Here is a 16485-nt window from a genome sequence, read left to right on the forward strand (position 1 = left end):
GATCTTTCACTATGACATCAGAGCAAACCCAGCAACACACTAAGACAGAAACTGGTCCACCTGAAAGACGGCACACCCAAACACAACAAAAGCAACCAAGTGTATGCAGTCTAATGCAGTAATGAATGCACAGACGTGTATATCAACCATTAAACAAACACATGACTTAACACGGGAGAGCCAACTCAGGTCAAGACTCAGCAGTTTACCTATGTTGACCTACCTACCTATGAACATCTTCAAGTGTCTACAAGTCCAGTTGCCCTCCATTCAACTCTCCTTGGGTGTACTGGAGAATTTTATGACATGTTTTTATTTTTATGGACTTCCATTGAAACTTTCATTGGTCCGCACCTCACTGTGTGTGCAAAGATGTTCACTTAAATGACTAAAAATCATTTGAGTTTATGCACTTACAGAGAAGAAAAATAGAGAATGTAAATTTACACGTTTAAGATGTACACACGGTATCACTGATTCCTGTTGCTTTGTGTGAAGTCTACAACACAGATTCTGTTCAGTCAAGCCCATAAATGTTTTTTTTTTAACAAAATAAACAGACAAGCTTGACATGACAGGAGACAATGTCAATGTCAGATGACACTTCTGTAGAGCTCATGATTTATACCAAAAAAAAACTCACCTTTTACAAATAACTCAGCTGAATAACAACTTTCCCCAACTTGTTGTGCAGGCATTGATTATATATGACATGAACATGATATATTTACATACTTAATTAAGGTTTACAACATCCCAAACTCAGAGCCAAAAAAACAATCTTCAAATAAATTATAGTGTAGACTTTCCTTTTTAATTTCATGCCAAATCTCTTCTCACTGTTAATATCTACAGGCTATTTTTATTTAGCTTCTTCACTGTGTCATAATTCAGCACTGGCAAACATTTTTGTAGACCTGCAGGATGATGACAGAAAAGTAGAAATGTTTATATGAGTAGCAGACTTATTAAAATTATATTTATAGTCTCAGTGGAGCAGGGATGTCGCAATACGCTGTGTTACTGCATGCGTTGTATGCATTCCTTGTAAATTGTTGTTATGGTTTCAAATGCCCATTTAAACACAGGTGAAAGCAAAGCTAAACTGACTGTGAGGTGCTGAAAGCTTTGCTTGGAGGTAAATTCTGCTTTCATGAACCGGTTTGATCGTAGCATGAGTTGAGACCTACTGTCATTATTTATTAGTTCTGCTGCTGTGTACTCGCAGGTGAGAAAGTAAACACGATCACCATGTAGATCTTTACTATGACCATGATAACAGCTTATAGCATGCGCATTTATATTCGGTACTTTTCATGAACAGTGTCGGGAAAACGATGTAACACGCTGCTTTGCGAACATCCTGCTGTCCCAGATAGCAATATTTCAATATTCTTGCTTTCTGCTGTGAAATGCTTGATTGATTTTGTGGTCCATGGCTCAGTAATTTTCATGACTAGCATTGATTTAGCTTCTCACGTAAGTGGTAGAGTTGCCAGAAATTGATAACCACAAGTTGTATTTAGTAGAAGAAGCCAACGATTTGAAGTCTTACAGTCAAACGAATGAAGGCTGTTTGATAAATGCAGAGGAAAAACTTTTTTTTTTCTGGATTTATGTTCAGTAATTAATTTTGATTTCTCGTTTTTGGTGAAAAACGTCTACTAAGCCTTTATCTCTGAAACAGCCTGTTTTAGGAATGAAATGTTTGGAATTCATACTTTTACCTTGAGGGTAAAGTTTATCATGTGAAGAATGTCCAGACGTACAGTATGAACCGCCATGTCAGAAGGTGAGTGAAGAAAAAAAAAAGGTTTTGTTGTGTCACTCATGACTTCAGCCTTGTGGGAAAGCATAAAAAAGAGCATAAATAGAGGAACTACTTCATTAGTTTCTACTTAAAAAAATTCTAAATAATACCTCAATACAGCAGTACTGCACAAAGCAAGTTTTATGGGGTTGATCATTCAAAGAAAGAAAGAAAGAAAGAAAGAAAGAAAGAAAGAAAGAAAGGTGCAAAAACAAAAATCTGATGTGATGCATGAAATCTGGGCATTGCGTGTGTAAAAGTATGTAGACATGGGAGTCGCTATGTGATGATGTGCACGATATCTTTCCACATTTTGCACCAGGACACCCAAAAACAAAACAGAAAAATGCTCATTCAATGTCTTTTCTCTGAATGAAAATTATCACATCATCCAATATTTTATGTTCCATCATTATGACTTGTCTGTACATCACAAACATTTCTAAAGACCTTGTCACTTGTGCCATAAAAATACTCGTTTTACAGCCTGGAAAACACTGACAGCACCACCCACTAGAGTTTACCTGCATGTTTGCATTTTGTTTTGTTTTTTGGTTTCTTTTATTTTTACTGCTACAGTGTTCATAAAACTAGAGGAATATTCAAGTAATAATGCAATTACACTGAATTTCTAATTTTATATACCCGACTCTGTTCAGCTGTACTTCATGTTCTGACTCTGTCTTACATAATATGTAATATGAGGTTAGAACTGCAGAACTACATGCAAATTATGAACCACCTGTCTGTCTGCCTGTGATGGATATATCTTGTTTGGACACCATTTGTCCCAAGGGCAACAGTGAGCCTTTGAAAAAAACATGTAAGGAACAGACTGAGAATTATTGTCATGTGTTGAGACTTGTTGATGGAGCACAGATTCCCACAGCTGTGCGCTGTGTGCACATACAACATTTGCATTTAACATCTTCATATTCTTCTTTCATTGTTCTGGTTGCGTTGCTGTTTATTAATCAGTGTAATAAGTGTTTAATGCATGAATTCTGCTACCTAATTCAGTAGTTATTTCACAACCCAAGTCCGAATTGGCATAAAATCATTATTAGGAATATTCAAAGGGGAGCCACGGAGTACCTAAAGGGTGTGTACACGATAAAATCTTACAGCAGCCCTGATATTTAATACTATTAATGGAGCTTTTACTGAGAAAGTTTTGCAGGTTAGTGCCATAGATGTTATGGTTTTGTTTAAAACACTTTGCACCTAATGTACAGGTAGCATTTCATTTCAGTATCCCAAACAGTTTGTATTATTGCATTGTATAAGCCTATTTCTTTTCTTTTATCCATTTTTCACAGGGCTATTTGTGCTTTAAAGGCTATAGGTGTTGCCTGTATTGTGCCCACCCAGTGTACATGTTTTATTTCATCTTGAAGCCTGGTCCTGTGCAGTTGTTTCAGGAGAAGGGTTAAATATGTGATGTGACGCTTTTAATTATTCCAATAATCTTATTATTCTTTAACCACTTGAGCTGAAAATGTCTCAAGACTTGAAGCATTTGATCGCTGATGACTGATCTATTTGACAACTCCTAGCAGTATCACATTGCTTATGCTGTGCATAGTATATGTGGTAATGATGCAGTTGTACAAATTTCACATATTTTAATCAAAAGGTGGTTGAAATAAGCAAGTCTTATTCATTTTTTCTTGCTCTCGTGCAAATATTTTTATTCTTGTTTCAAAAGAATGTTTTAAAAACTTTTTTCTCTCGTAGATCACTGTGTGCGTGACAGTCCTTAAGAACAAATTTTGCCACAGGCAAGTCTCAGTAATCCCAGCAGCATAGTAGAGAGAAAACATAAATTTCCCAAATCTGTAAATGCTGCCGTGTGATTTGAGTTGGTGCTAATTTTATTGCTAAAACAATGTGTTTTAACTCACATAGAAGCTACAAGTGCAACTGTAATATCACGATCTCATTTACTGCAAAGTGAGCCGCATACTAAAGATCACACAGATCACAAGTTCATTTAATAAAGTGTCAAACATCATATTCCTCAATTCATTTTTTTCTTGCTTTCATGCAAATATTTTTATTCTTATTTCAAAAGAATATTTTAAAACATTTTTTTTTCTTGTAGATCGCTGTGTGCGTGACAGTCCTTAAGAACCAATTTTGCCACTGGTAAGTCTCACTGATCCCACCAGCATAAAATAGCCTAGAGAAAAATTCCCCCAATTGTTGTAGGCTAAAGTCACTTTTTAAGAGAAATAGCTCAGTTGAAAACAACTTGTAAAAACAACTGTTGTACATGCACTGAGATATAAACATGCTGTGTACTCAAACATAGTGTTTTGCAGAGTTTCGCAACATGTTTTTTATTTTTATTTTTTTACATTTTTTAAAAAAATTTTTTTTTTATTTAAGCTCACATTGATCTGCACCTCACTGTATGTGCGAAGATGTTCACTTAAAAGACCATGAAATATGAAAAAAAAATCAGTCAAGTTTATATTCTTACAGAGAAGAAAAACAGAAAATATAAATTTACATGTACACATAAAATGTACACACAGTTTCACAGATTCCTGTTGCTCTGTGTGAAGTCTTCAACACAGCTCCTGTTCAGTCAAGCCCATAAATGTCCAGAGCTTTTTATAAAATATGTAGGCAGACTTGACATGACGGGAGACAATGTCAATATCAGGTGACACTTAAGTGGAGCTTGTGATTTATACCAGAAAACCAGTTTTTCCAACCAGAAACCTGTAATTTTAATATTTAGGGGCGGGTCTGACTCCAGACTTATGTAACACGGTGCGAATATAAGTGAGGGACAGTCTGCTGATCGTTGCACAGACCACACTGGGCATCTCCAAGAGACTTCTCTTGTAAGGAAGCAGCAGTTGGTTGCAGCAGTCTCTCAGGTAATTATCTCCATTCATCTCTGAAACATAGATTTTGCATTACAAATTAGATTCAGAATTCTCTTATTTTGTCTTTCTTCTTCTATCCCAGAGATCTGAAACCTCTCATCAACATGTCTGGATCTGGAACTTGCACGTCCATCATCAACTTGCGTTACCAGGATGGCAGTGAGGGAAGCTCATCTAACCCTGCCAAGTACGACAACCAAGACTATGCGCAGCTGAAAGCTAACAGCCTCCGCAGAGGCAGGCTGTTTGTGGACAGAACCTTCCCACCTGACAACCGATCTCTGGGAGACCTGCCTGATATGAGCAGCTGGAGAGAGGACCAAGTGGAATGGCTTCGACCATCAGTAAAATACTTTATATATGCCTATGTTTTTTCCTCCTCATACATATTCTGAAGTTAGATTTTTTTTTCTTATGTTTATGTTTTTACATCTGTGTCTACATCTGTTTTTTTTCCCCTTGTTGTTTTGTCCAGGACATCCTGAAAGCACAAGGCAATGACAGCGAGCCTGTCTTCTGCGTGAGAGGAGCCTCACGGTTTGACTTCGGTCAGGGCAGTGTGGGTAAGCAAGACTTTCTGGCTTACAACTAAAGACAACATATCTTGCTTAGGTGAAATTTTGTACTATGTGGCAGTGTTTGAGAAAAGCATATGTTTTCTTCATTTACCAGGTAACTGCTGGTTTCTGGCTGCAATTTCTGCACTGACATTCCAGAAAGGCCTGATGGTGCAAGTTGTACCCATGGACCAGTCCTTCAAGGACTATGCAGGAATATTTCACTTCAGGGTAAAAAATTAGTACATAATGCTTTCACAATATATCTGCACAATACATTCTGGTCATCGGCTAATTTTAATTGTTACTTGTCCTTTCTCTGTCAGTTCTGGAGGTATGGCAAGTGGGTGGATGTTGTCATTGATGACTACCTGCCAACACTCAACAAGCAGCTGCTCTCTGTGCGCTCCAAAGGTGGAAATGAGTTTTGGGCTCCTCTGATGGAGAAAGCATATGCCAAGTATGTAAACAACTCACTCACCCTCATGTAGAGCAATTTAGTAGGTCACTATAGGTTTTTATAACCAGTTGCATATATAGCATTTGCAAACATCTTTTTTTATGTCTCCTTCAGGGTGTGTGGCTCATACGCAGAAATGAATGCCGGGTTACCATCAGAGGCCTGCAAGGATTTCTGTGGAGGCGTGCACATGACCTACCCACTCAGGCAGATCCATGATTCTTCCCATGATAAGGAGCTGTGGCTCTCACTGAGCAGAGCCACTGGCTGCAAGTCAATGATTTGCTGTGGTACAGCACCGAAAGGGGTAAGAACCAGTTTCTTAGAGGAAAAAAAATAAAAAAAATCAAACTCATTGGAGTAATTTAACTGTTTTATCTTTTACAGGATAGGATTGTGAACACCGTGGCACACACCGGATTGGTGGATTCACATGCTTACTCTGTCACAGCAGTCACTGAGGTAAACTGTAGAACTGCATAAGTTAATGTGCTCATACTTAAGAGCCTTAGGAGTTTAATTTCCAGCTAGATTTTGTCAGCAATAATGTGGTATTGGCTAGAAGTTCCATAATAGAAGCATTACAAGTTTCCTATTTAATTTGTTAATTTATCATTTCATCTTAAGGTGGAGTATTATGGCTCCAAAGTGAAGCTGGTGAGAATCATGAACCCTTGGGGCAGGCAGGAGTGGAACGGAAAATGGAGCGACAAGTATTTGAATTAATCATCCATCCATAAATATATGCATGTTATAGCAATAAAATAGCTTACACTGCAACTGAAGACTTATTATTTTTCTGTGAAGAAAAATAACCAATACTGTTCAGTCTCAATATGTTGAATTGTGACATTCATTTATTTTTTTCTGGTGCCTAGGTCAGATATGTGGAGCAGAATAAGCCCAGACGATCGGGCCAAGTGTACTGACCGCGAGGATGGAGAGTTCTGGTAAATAAGTTATTAAATATACCATGTTTTCTTGTAAAAACACACAGTTGTATTTACAGTAAGGTTCAATGAATGCTGCGCCTGCCTTTGTGTGTCAGGATGGAGTTGGAGGACTTCTGTCAGTACTTCAACATGTTGAGCGTCTGCTGTGAGAACCCTAACTTTTTGGATGGGGACTTCACCTGCCAGTGGAAGTGCATGATTTACGACGGCAGCTGGATATCCGGCAAATCTGCAGGTGGCAACGTCAGCTACTGTGAGTCAAATTCACTCCCTTACCTTTAACTGTAACTGCAGGGACATGTTTTTTGTGTCTTTTTCCTTTATGTATGCAAACACAAAACACCACACCTCTCTGACATGTCATCTACCTTGTTAATGTTTCTCATCGCCTGTAGCCTCCTTTCGGACGAATCCTCAGTTCCGCATCCAGGTGACCAAAATAGACAGGGATGAGGAGAAAGACAACAACATCTTGATTTCTCTGATGCAGAAACCTCGAGAAGAGAATCGCAGAGACGCAAAGCAAAGACATCACCCAATTGGCATTACCGTCTTCAAGGTCTGCACCCTGGATTTTACTTCATTAAATATTTAATGTTCCTTCCACTAAATTAATAGTCATTGTTTTAGACTATTGCTGTGACATGCATTTTTTACTGATTTGAAAACTATATACAGTATAATGACATTTCTCTTCTCATTTCACATCCAACAGGTTCCACCAGGGGTAAGGACATAGAAGAAGAAATATCACACTCTGCCTGTGCACACAAAGCAAATATCACATTTAAATAACCTAAATAATGCAATTTGATGCCCAGGAAACAATTTCATTACATTTAATACAATTCATGTTCTTTTCAGACACCATCAGGACGTCTGGGTCGCTCCTTCTTTGACAAAAACAGGCCTATTAAGCGTAAGCAAATGTACAGCTACGAAAGGGATCTGATTGAGAAGCACAGTCTGGAACTTGGGGAATACGTGATCGTCCCCTCCACCATGAAACCCTACCAGACTGCAGACTTTGTTCTCACCGTCTTCTCCAAGGCCGAAAGTAAAATCACGTAAGGACTTTGATATTCGCCATAAAAGTCCAAAACGGAGACTTTTACTTTGGTGTAGTAGTCTGATTTTTAATATATTCTCTTCCGCTTCCAGTCCCCATCATGGAGGTGATGATGATGATGATGATGATGATGACCATGACCATGACCATGACCATGACGGGGATCTTCCTGAGGTATGGAATGAAAGAATATAGCACTCTTTACCGATATGGTGTGTAATCTATTAACTTTTGTTTTTTAGTAACGACCTGATACATTTTGTTCCCTTAAAGCCGCCATCTGATGACGACGACGATGACACAACCAGGGACCCCACCCGTACCCTGTTCAAACGCTACGCTGACCAGGTGTGGTGTTTTTCTCTGCTTTTCCATCTGTCTTCACTCATCCGTCTGCTTGTCTGTTTGTCTATTTTTCTGATATCGATTGATCAGTTGTTGTTTCTGTGTCTGCTGTCAGAGGGGTCAGCTGACTGCCAGACAGCTCAAGAGGCTCCTGAATGACAACTTCCCTCATGGTGAGTTGATTTATTTCATGTGTGTGCTTTCAAAATATTCAAAATCCTAATCATTTGTTATGAATGGTCACTCAAAATCTTTTGGCAGTTTTACAACCAGTCGAGTTTCTCTGGGGATTTGAGTTTTTCTGTGTCTACTGTTCACAGGAACCTCCTATGGCTTCGGTACGGACACCTGCAGAAGCATGATTGCTATGATGGATGTATCCTACAAAAAATAATGTTTTACCGCGTTTAGATGTTCTTTTTGTCTTACAAATCACCCTATATTGTCATGCCAGAAAGTAAAAACATTCTGATTAGGAGTTTAATTGTTTTTTAATCTATTTTTGATGAGACTTCCTTAACTTACAAAGACTGACCGAAACATGAGGATGGGCTTTGCTGAGTTCTCAAAACTCTGGACCAAGATGGATGAATTCAAGGTAATGCAGCAAAAAGGGCACGATGAAGACATATTTCAAATAATTAATCTCATTTTCTGAGTGTTAGTTATCCAAGACACATTTCAAAATTGTAGACAAAAGCTTGATGTGTCTGTGATGTGCAGTTAATAATTAAAAAAACAACAACATGAAAATCTGACAAACATTTTCTTAGTTTTACATTCATCTTTCTTTTTTCAGAAACTCTTCCATCGCTCAGATTTGAACAGCAGCGGAGCCCTGTCTGACTACGAGGTCCAGAAGGCAATTGAAGCTAAAGGTAACAATATTTATCGGTAACTGAAACCTAAAAATAATCTTTACCGATACAAGATAGGGGAACATACTTCTTATTCTCAATTGTAACCGGAGTTCATCTTGTGTTTGTAACAGGACTGGACATGAATGATTTAACGGTGAGGCTGATGATTTACCGGTACTCAGGCTACTCATACACCACCTTGGAGGACTTCATTACTCTCATGCTGCGCATGGAGAATAGATCGGGTGAGTGATCGCAACCACCAGTTGCACCGCTTTCAAAACCACAAAATTTAGGCTCGTGTTTGTTCAGCAGTGGGGTTAAGTGACAAAATCTGACTTGAAATCCCCAAAATAGTCTCTGAACAAACTCAAACACACATCATAGATTTGAAAAGTTTATAAAGTTTATAGAACATTTAGCTGAAGTGGAATTTGCCTGATTTTGTGATGTTTCTGGGTTGTTTTCCTCACAGATCTTTTCAAGAGCACCTCATCCGATGGAATGATCCACATGACCTGGGAAGAGGTAAGTTGAATCCCAGTTATGGATTTACTCTGCCATCATACAAACAGATGATGTGGGAACCATTTTGTGCAATGCTCCATGTGTTAAAGTTAAAGGTATACTATGCAGGATTTGTGGTTGATGTTTGTAAACACAGCATTCAAAGTTGGCCCCTCCTCCCCAGTTCAACCAGAGATATATAAATAAAGATAAATAAACCACCACACACTTCTGGTGGCTTATAAGTGATGATTGAGAGAGATTATTTTTGTATGCAAAATCCTGCATGGTATAGCTTTAAGATATCAGTGCCTTAAGGATACTAACTGCCTTTTCTTTTGTTTCAGTGGTCCAGCAGCACATTGTACAACTAGACCAGAGTTGACAGCAGAGGAGACACAGAAGAGATTACTGCAATCAAACATTGGTTTTACTAGTAACACAAACCCTGTGAAGCAGTAATACATCTCTGTGATCAAACTGTTGTTTTGGAATAAATGTTGTTAGCTTGTCACTCTGAATAATGAGGTGGGAAAAATCACATATCCAATAATCCTGTGCATGTTTTACCATGAACTGCAAGTGATTGAAGAATAAACATTAATCAACTGAGGAAACTTTGGGCTGGAAATTGTTTTATTAACTCAGCGCTGACTACACCAGAAAAATACAAAACCTCAACAAAGCTGATCAAATGCATCACTGCCTCACATGTCACTCCACATTCATCCATCTTCCCAATTAATTAATAAGATATAATTTCCTGTACACACTCGTTCATGTATGATGATGATGATGAACCAAGGGGCTCAAAACACATATTTATAAATCAGCATTCCTATTTAACAATAATACATCAAAAATCACCCAAAGAATCTATTATTGTCCATGTCTTTCTCTTCTCTCGTCACTAAAGGTCATGAGCACACTCTGCTGTATGAATCTGTCCATTGCAGTGCATGGTGGTGTCAGTGGTTACAGGATAAGGTTGGCTCAGTTATACTCAATAATGTTCTTATTGTCAACAAATCCCATGTAAAGACTAAAATGTATGAATTCTACAAACAGGTTTGGCCAGTGTAGCCAGAGCTTGATATGAACGATTCCTCAGTGCTACAGACGACCACTGTCGTCCAAAAACAATAAAAAACACTTTAACTACTGCTTAATCTGCCAATTATTTTCTCAATTAATCAGATAATCATTTGGTCTATGAAATATCAAAAAGTAGGGAAAATGCCCATCACAATTTTGTAGAGCCCAAGGTGATGTCATCAGATGTATTGTTTTGTCCCAAATCCAAACATATTCAGTATAGCACCATAGTGTAAGACAGCAAATTCTTACATCTGAGGAGTTGGAACCATAAAATGTTTTGCATTTCTGCTTGAAAATGAACTTCAACCATTACAAAATAGAGACCAACAGTTATTAATTTTCTATCAATTTATCAAATAATCAACTAATTGTTGCAGCTCTAATTGAGCATCACTGTCCTTATGCTGAACATGGGCACTAGTTTGCTTCACCATAAATACTCAATAGTGAACTAAAAGTGTATTCATCTGCAGCTGAAAAAAAAATCCCCAACAAGCGCACACTTTAGTCCTGTTTGAAGAACATTTGTTAGAAACTACAGTGTCCAGCTACATGTAAATATATATTTGTGATCTGTTTTTAAAGACACATTTTGAGTAAAAACAAACACACACAGAGTAGAGAAGTCAAAAAGTATTGAGAGATTAACTAACTTGTTAATCTAACTCTAACGTTTTTGTTCGTGGGATTTGCTAACAACAAGACATATAGAATAATGTCAGCCTCATCTTCTAATACACCATGCAGATACGGATGAGTTTCAGGGATGTTTGCATCATGAGCTGGACAGCTCTCAGTCCTCCTCCCTCTCGATATAGGTCTTACAGGTTGAGCGTGCCATCTGTCTGGCCAGGTACCTTTCTCTCGCCGAACTCACAGTCTGATCAGTGCAGCGCTTAGCAAACTTGTTCGCCTTGTCCTCCGTTTCTTCTTTCTCCTCGCCTTCCTTTTCCTTTCTCTGTTCTCCGACTGCTTCCTTCTTTTCTGGATCTTTGTCGTCCCTCTTCAGTTCCTTCTCTGGGTCCATCCTTCTCTCCTCGTCTTCAACTCGATCTTTATCTTTCCGCTTGTCTTCTTCTGGGTTCCTCCTCCTTTCTCTTTCCCCATTCTTATCCCGCTCTCTGTCTTTAGGGCTCCTCTCCCTCTTCCCGTGCCTGTCTTCCCTCTCTGTATTCCCTCTGCCTCTGCCTCTGTCATCTTCTCTGCCTCTGTCTCTGCCTCTGTCATCTTCTCTGTCTCTGTCTCTGCCTCTGTCATCTTCTCTGCCTCTGTCTCTGTCCCTCTCCCTGTCTTTCCTTCTATCTCTGTCGTCTCTTCTTCCTCCATGCCTGTCATCCCTTTCCCTTCCCCTGTTTCTATCTCTGTCCCTCCCTCTAACTCTGTCTCTGTCTTGCTCTCTGTGGCTCTTCTTTTGTCTGTCCCTCTCCCTCTCTCTCTCCTTCTCCCTATCTTCGTCGCTCCCTGATGAAGGCGACCTCTGTCTGTACTGGCGTTTTGAGTGTGTAGAGCCAGCCCCGGGTTTGCTAAATCCAGACTTCTGCTCATGCCCCTCCTCACTGTCACTACAGGAACTCGGGATATTGTCATGGGATGTAGGTGAGGGAACAGGTGAGGTTGTCTCTGTGTCTTTTGAAACCTTTGAGGTTTGAGTTCTGTGAAAGCAAGAACAGAGATACAATTAAAGGCTCAGAATATTTTAGCTTAGAGTGTTAGCAAACCAACATTTTCTTCTTAACACAAACTCTAGCTGACGTTGATGGGAATGTCATTAGTTTTTTTTGTTTGTTTGTTTGCTGCTAGCATGGCTAAAAATATGCTGCGTAGTTACAACTGAAATTTCAATAAATGTTCAAATGATCCAGTATTTCACCAAAAATCAAAGATTAGAGAAAAAGTCCAAAAACTAAAAACAGATTCGTGTATCAGAACTTTGTTTTTTCTTCTTTCTTCTCCCATTAATCATCTCACGACTACTCAGATTTACCTGGGGACCCCTTTGGAGGGGACCAACCCCTAGGTTGGGAACCACTGGACCTAACTAGCTAACTGTATATGAAGTAGTTCAAACGAGTGAGCCAGTGCTGTGTAGTTATGACTGACCTGTTTGCTGAGCGATCTGGTATCGCCTCCTCTCCTACAGTCTGATTCAGCAGGTGTCGGTAGAAGCCACTCAGATCTTTTTGTTTCTTCACATCCAAAGCAGCTAAGAAAAACAAAAATAATTAAAAACAAGGTATTTCTTTTACTGATATTGCCTAGCTATAGTATGCAAAAGGGTTTTGACACCAGAAGAAAAGCAAAAAAAACAAATCAAATTTAAGCTGTATTCATAGATGGTTTGAAATCTGAGTTCAAAATCTTTGGTGGTCCTGAGAGCTCAACACACTGAGACTTAGACAACAAATGCAAATGAGAAAAACATTTTCACAAATATAACAACACGTGCATTTAGGGAAAAAAAAACGCAAAGTGAGGAAAAACAAAAGACTACAGAAACATGCTGCAGATACAGAAAACAGAACCAAATACAGAAATCAGAGGGTAGATGTGAGTGTGTGGTGCTGGATAACTAATGTGAGAGAGACAGACAGACATAGATTGCTTCAATATGAAAACAGGGCTTGCATTGTGTTTTTCTGATTACAGATATTGGTCCTCAGTGTTTAGCCAGTAGTTGTTCCACCCTCCTGCTCCATTATTTGGTTGGGTTTTTTGTTTTTACAGCACCTTTCTGTTTTGGTTGTTTTTTTCTAACTGAAAAAAAAAAATTGTCATAAAGAGTCTAACCTTCCATCTCTGCCTCTCTCTTCTCCCTCTCCTGCTCCTCCTTCTGCTCCAGCAGTTTTTGCTTGTAAGCGGAGGTAACGTAAGCCTCTTTATCAGCAAACTGCTCTCCCTCTGCCTCCCTTTCCTTCTGGATCTTCCTCTCTTCCCGCCGTTCTTGTTCCTTCTTTCGGTCCTCGACTGCTCTCATTAATTGATGGATATACTTTGGCTGTAAAGAGAAAACAGGAAATATAAATGTTCATGAGTAAGTTCTAGCTCACATTTTGCTTTTTCTCCTCCACTAGGATGTCAGAATACAGTATCAGCTAAACAGAATCTTGCTCCAAGACGTTTTAGTAGGATGCACATTGGCTGGTGCAGGCTCTTCAAGGAAAGTCTCTCTAACCATTAGATCACTCTTAAGTCCCAGTGTTGACAAATGCAGCAATACAAGTGTTCATCATAAACAACATTACCCTTTTGTCTGCCCCTCCAAGAACTTTCTTGTTGCTCTCAAGTCTTTGTTTTTGAATGTCATCGTACACAGAGTCGTAGTCATATACAGTGCTGTCTTGTTCCAGGGCCTTTTGCATCTCCAAACGTGTCTTTAGACAGAGAGAGAGAGAGAGAAAGACCAGTGAAAATAGTTCATAACACTAAGTGGACTCAAGTCATATAAAATTTTTTCCAGTAATATAATAGTCATATAATCCCTATTCTCACCTGTTTCATCATCTTCTTCTTGACAGCTTCTCTCTGCAGACTCTCCCCAACTGAAGTCTGAGGAACCAAACATAACAAAACACGTTCAATCTCTTTGGGCAGAAATTTCCTAAAGGCCAACTAACAGCTGGATATGTTTTTTTCCCCTAAATTGTGCTTTTAGCTTGCATAATAGTGAACATAACTGAATCGCATGCAATGGTTGGTGAATGACAAGAGTTAAGTTATACTGTCCTGCTTATATCAAATCCAAAATTACACCCACCTCATCATCAGAGTCATCCCCGAACACTGAGGGTTTCGGCAGGGTTGCTGTCTTTGACGCTCCTTTCCTCTGTGGCAAGATCAGCCCGTACCTGAGGACAATCATGAAACAAGGTCTCTTAAATCCTGTTCAGTACTCTTCACATGTTTATCACTCGCAAAACTTCCACACGTACATATTTATCAAGAGGAGTGGCATCTCTACAGGGTTCTGATATCAAAACTAAAGCAGCCATTCAAATGAACATTAAAATGATCACTGTTCAAGTAGTGTTTTATACTTCATTTTCAGTGGTGTATTTACTCAAGTACTGTACTTAAGTACAATTTTGAAGTACTTGTACTTTACTTGCGTATTTTCCTTTATATATCAACTTCACTACATTTCAGAGGGAAATATTGTACTTTCTACTCCACTACATTTATTTGACAGCTTTAGTTACTTTTCAGATGAAGATTTGACACGATGGATAATATAACAAGCTTTTAAAATACAACACATTGTTAAAGATGAAACCAGTGGTTTCCAAAAAACTGAAAACAGATTTGTGTATCAGAACTTTGTTTTTTCTTCTTTCGCTCTCATTAATCATCCCACGACCCCTCAGATTTATCTGGTGACCCTTTGGAGGGGCCCGACCCTTAGGTTGGGAACCACTGGACTAAACTAGCTAACTGTGTATAAAGTAGTTGAAACTAGCTCCACCTCCAGCAGCTACAACAGTAACATGCTGCTTACACACTGATGCTTCAGTATTAATCATCTAGTGATGTCATATATAATAATATATCAGTCAGAGGGACCAAACCACTACTTTTAATGCAATAGTTAAGGTATATTTTGATGCTAATACCAATATATATGATACCACTTTTACTTAAGTAGGATCTTACATGCAGGACTTATAATGGAATAATTTTACATTGCTGTATTGGTACTTTTACTAAAGTAAAGGATTTCTGAACCTGTCTTTTAAGTGCACTTCCCATTGTACAGTATGTCATGCACCAAAAAACAGAAACGGCTATGTGAAATCGACCACATTAACTGCATTTTGAGTGGCTAACGTTGGCTGTAAATGTTGTCTTAACTCAAAAGGACCATGTACCGGATTTTCTGGTCAAATGAAGAGGAAATTGATAAATATATAGCTTGTATGAGTCTCGTAAACGTGAACTAGCTTCTTTATAACCGAGGTTAGCTTATCGTTAACTAGCTTAGCTGCAGGAGCAGCAACGGGTGAACTATCGCATTTAAAAACAACACCACGGCTGCTACAGTGAATCAGTTTATTTAGCATGTCTATAACTACAACTATAAACCGAACCAAGATATTTAAACACACACATCATAACCATGTTAGCATTTTTGCAACTTACTGTTTTGTAGGGACCGCCATCTTGCTCTGCTGTTTGTGAACGACCACGGCAGATTCGACAAATTATTTTAGTGAGTTCATTCAGTCTTTATTTAACTCCATTCTGTTGTTTTATTTATTTCATGTTTTTATTATTATTTGTGTTCATTCATTTACACCTTTTTTTTATAATGCTGACTATTACATTTGTTTCTATTCGCCGCATATCTGTTTGTCAGTCTGTTGCGAATGTGCGGACTTCAATTTACAAATAGAAGCAACATGACCCTGATGAACAAAATGGGATTCATCACTGATTTTGGCTATTAGAAAATGACAGAAAATGCCGTCGGATCAACACAAAAAACACGAGATTATCATAGATCCCTAAGCCAACTGTAAAAATATATTTAATTGTAGAAGTAGTAGTGGTTTATTACATATTGTCAACCACTAGATGGCGACATTACTCCAGATTGACACTGATGTTTGCTCCAGATAGATTGCATCAATCTCTGACAACAAATTACAGATGTATTAATCCAGCGTTCAGATATGCACACGGAGAAAACGTGGTTGAATCCAGGAAAGTGTCTTGACTTGCAACAGCTTTCTAACGGAGGTCACCTATATCACCATCTATATTGTGAAAGACTTATGAATTTGAATAATTTGAGGATAATCATTTTAAAACAAATGAAATAGTATCCTCAATTTAAAATTCTGGGATAGTTCTAGATAACCGTTATCACTGAATTTTAATGATTTGATCTATTACTGATCAGAATTACTGATTATGAAAAATGTAGATTACA

At 38.5% G+C, this 16485-nt stretch overlaps 2 protein-coding genes across 4 annotated transcripts; one reads left to right on the plus strand and one right to left on the minus strand.

Annotated features, from left to right (window-relative positions):
• Positions 1 to 1043: 1043 nt before the first annotated feature.
• On the plus strand, positions 1044 to 9999 carry LOC121910805 (calpain-1 catalytic subunit-like). Of its 3 annotated transcripts, none has more exons than XM_042432132.1 (24): positions 1044 to 1228; positions 3915 to 3958; positions 4560 to 4701; positions 4793 to 5054; positions 5186 to 5273; positions 5383 to 5498; positions 5594 to 5727; positions 5842 to 6034; positions 6115 to 6189; positions 6355 to 6440; positions 6606 to 6677; positions 6776 to 6933; positions 7076 to 7239; positions 7396 to 7407; positions 7545 to 7747; positions 7842 to 7923; positions 8023 to 8097; positions 8210 to 8267; positions 8415 to 8470; positions 8624 to 8692; positions 8894 to 8972; positions 9086 to 9199; positions 9430 to 9482; positions 9809 to 9999. In XM_042432132.1, the coding sequence occupies exons 4-24, from the start codon at positions 4815 to 4817 to the stop codon at positions 9833 to 9835; spliced, it is 2154 nt and encodes a 717-aa protein (XP_042288066.1). In that variant the 5' UTR covers positions 1044 to 1228; positions 3915 to 3958; positions 4560 to 4701; positions 4793 to 4814; the 3' UTR covers positions 9836 to 9999. The 3 variants fall into 3 exon arrangements, with proteins under 3 accessions (XP_042288066.1, XP_042288067.1, XP_042288068.1); XM_042432133.1 differs by having other exon boundaries at positions 1045 to 1138; XM_042432134.1 differs by lacking the exon at positions 1044 to 1228 and adding an exon at positions 1414 to 1792.
• Positions 10000 to 10896: 897 nt separating this feature from the next.
• nsrp1 (nuclear speckle splicing regulatory protein 1) lies at positions 10897 to 15784 on the minus strand. The gene is made up of 7 exons (XM_042432135.1): positions 15693 to 15784; positions 14314 to 14404; positions 14049 to 14105; positions 13802 to 13930; positions 13347 to 13554; positions 12660 to 12762; positions 10897 to 12211 (listed from the first exon to the last, which is right to left on the minus strand). The coding sequence occupies exons 1-7, from the start codon at positions 15710 to 15712 to the stop codon at positions 11353 to 11355; spliced, it is 1467 nt and encodes a 488-aa protein (XP_042288069.1). The 5' UTR covers positions 15713 to 15784; the 3' UTR covers positions 10897 to 11352.
• Positions 15785 to 16485: the final 701 nt, after the last annotated feature.

The sequence above is a fragment of the Thunnus maccoyii genome, chromosome 13 (assembly GCF_910596095.1).
Source record: "Thunnus maccoyii chromosome 13, fThuMac1.1, whole genome shotgun sequence".
NCBI lineage: Eukaryota > Metazoa > Chordata > Actinopteri > Scombriformes > Scombridae > Thunnus > Thunnus maccoyii.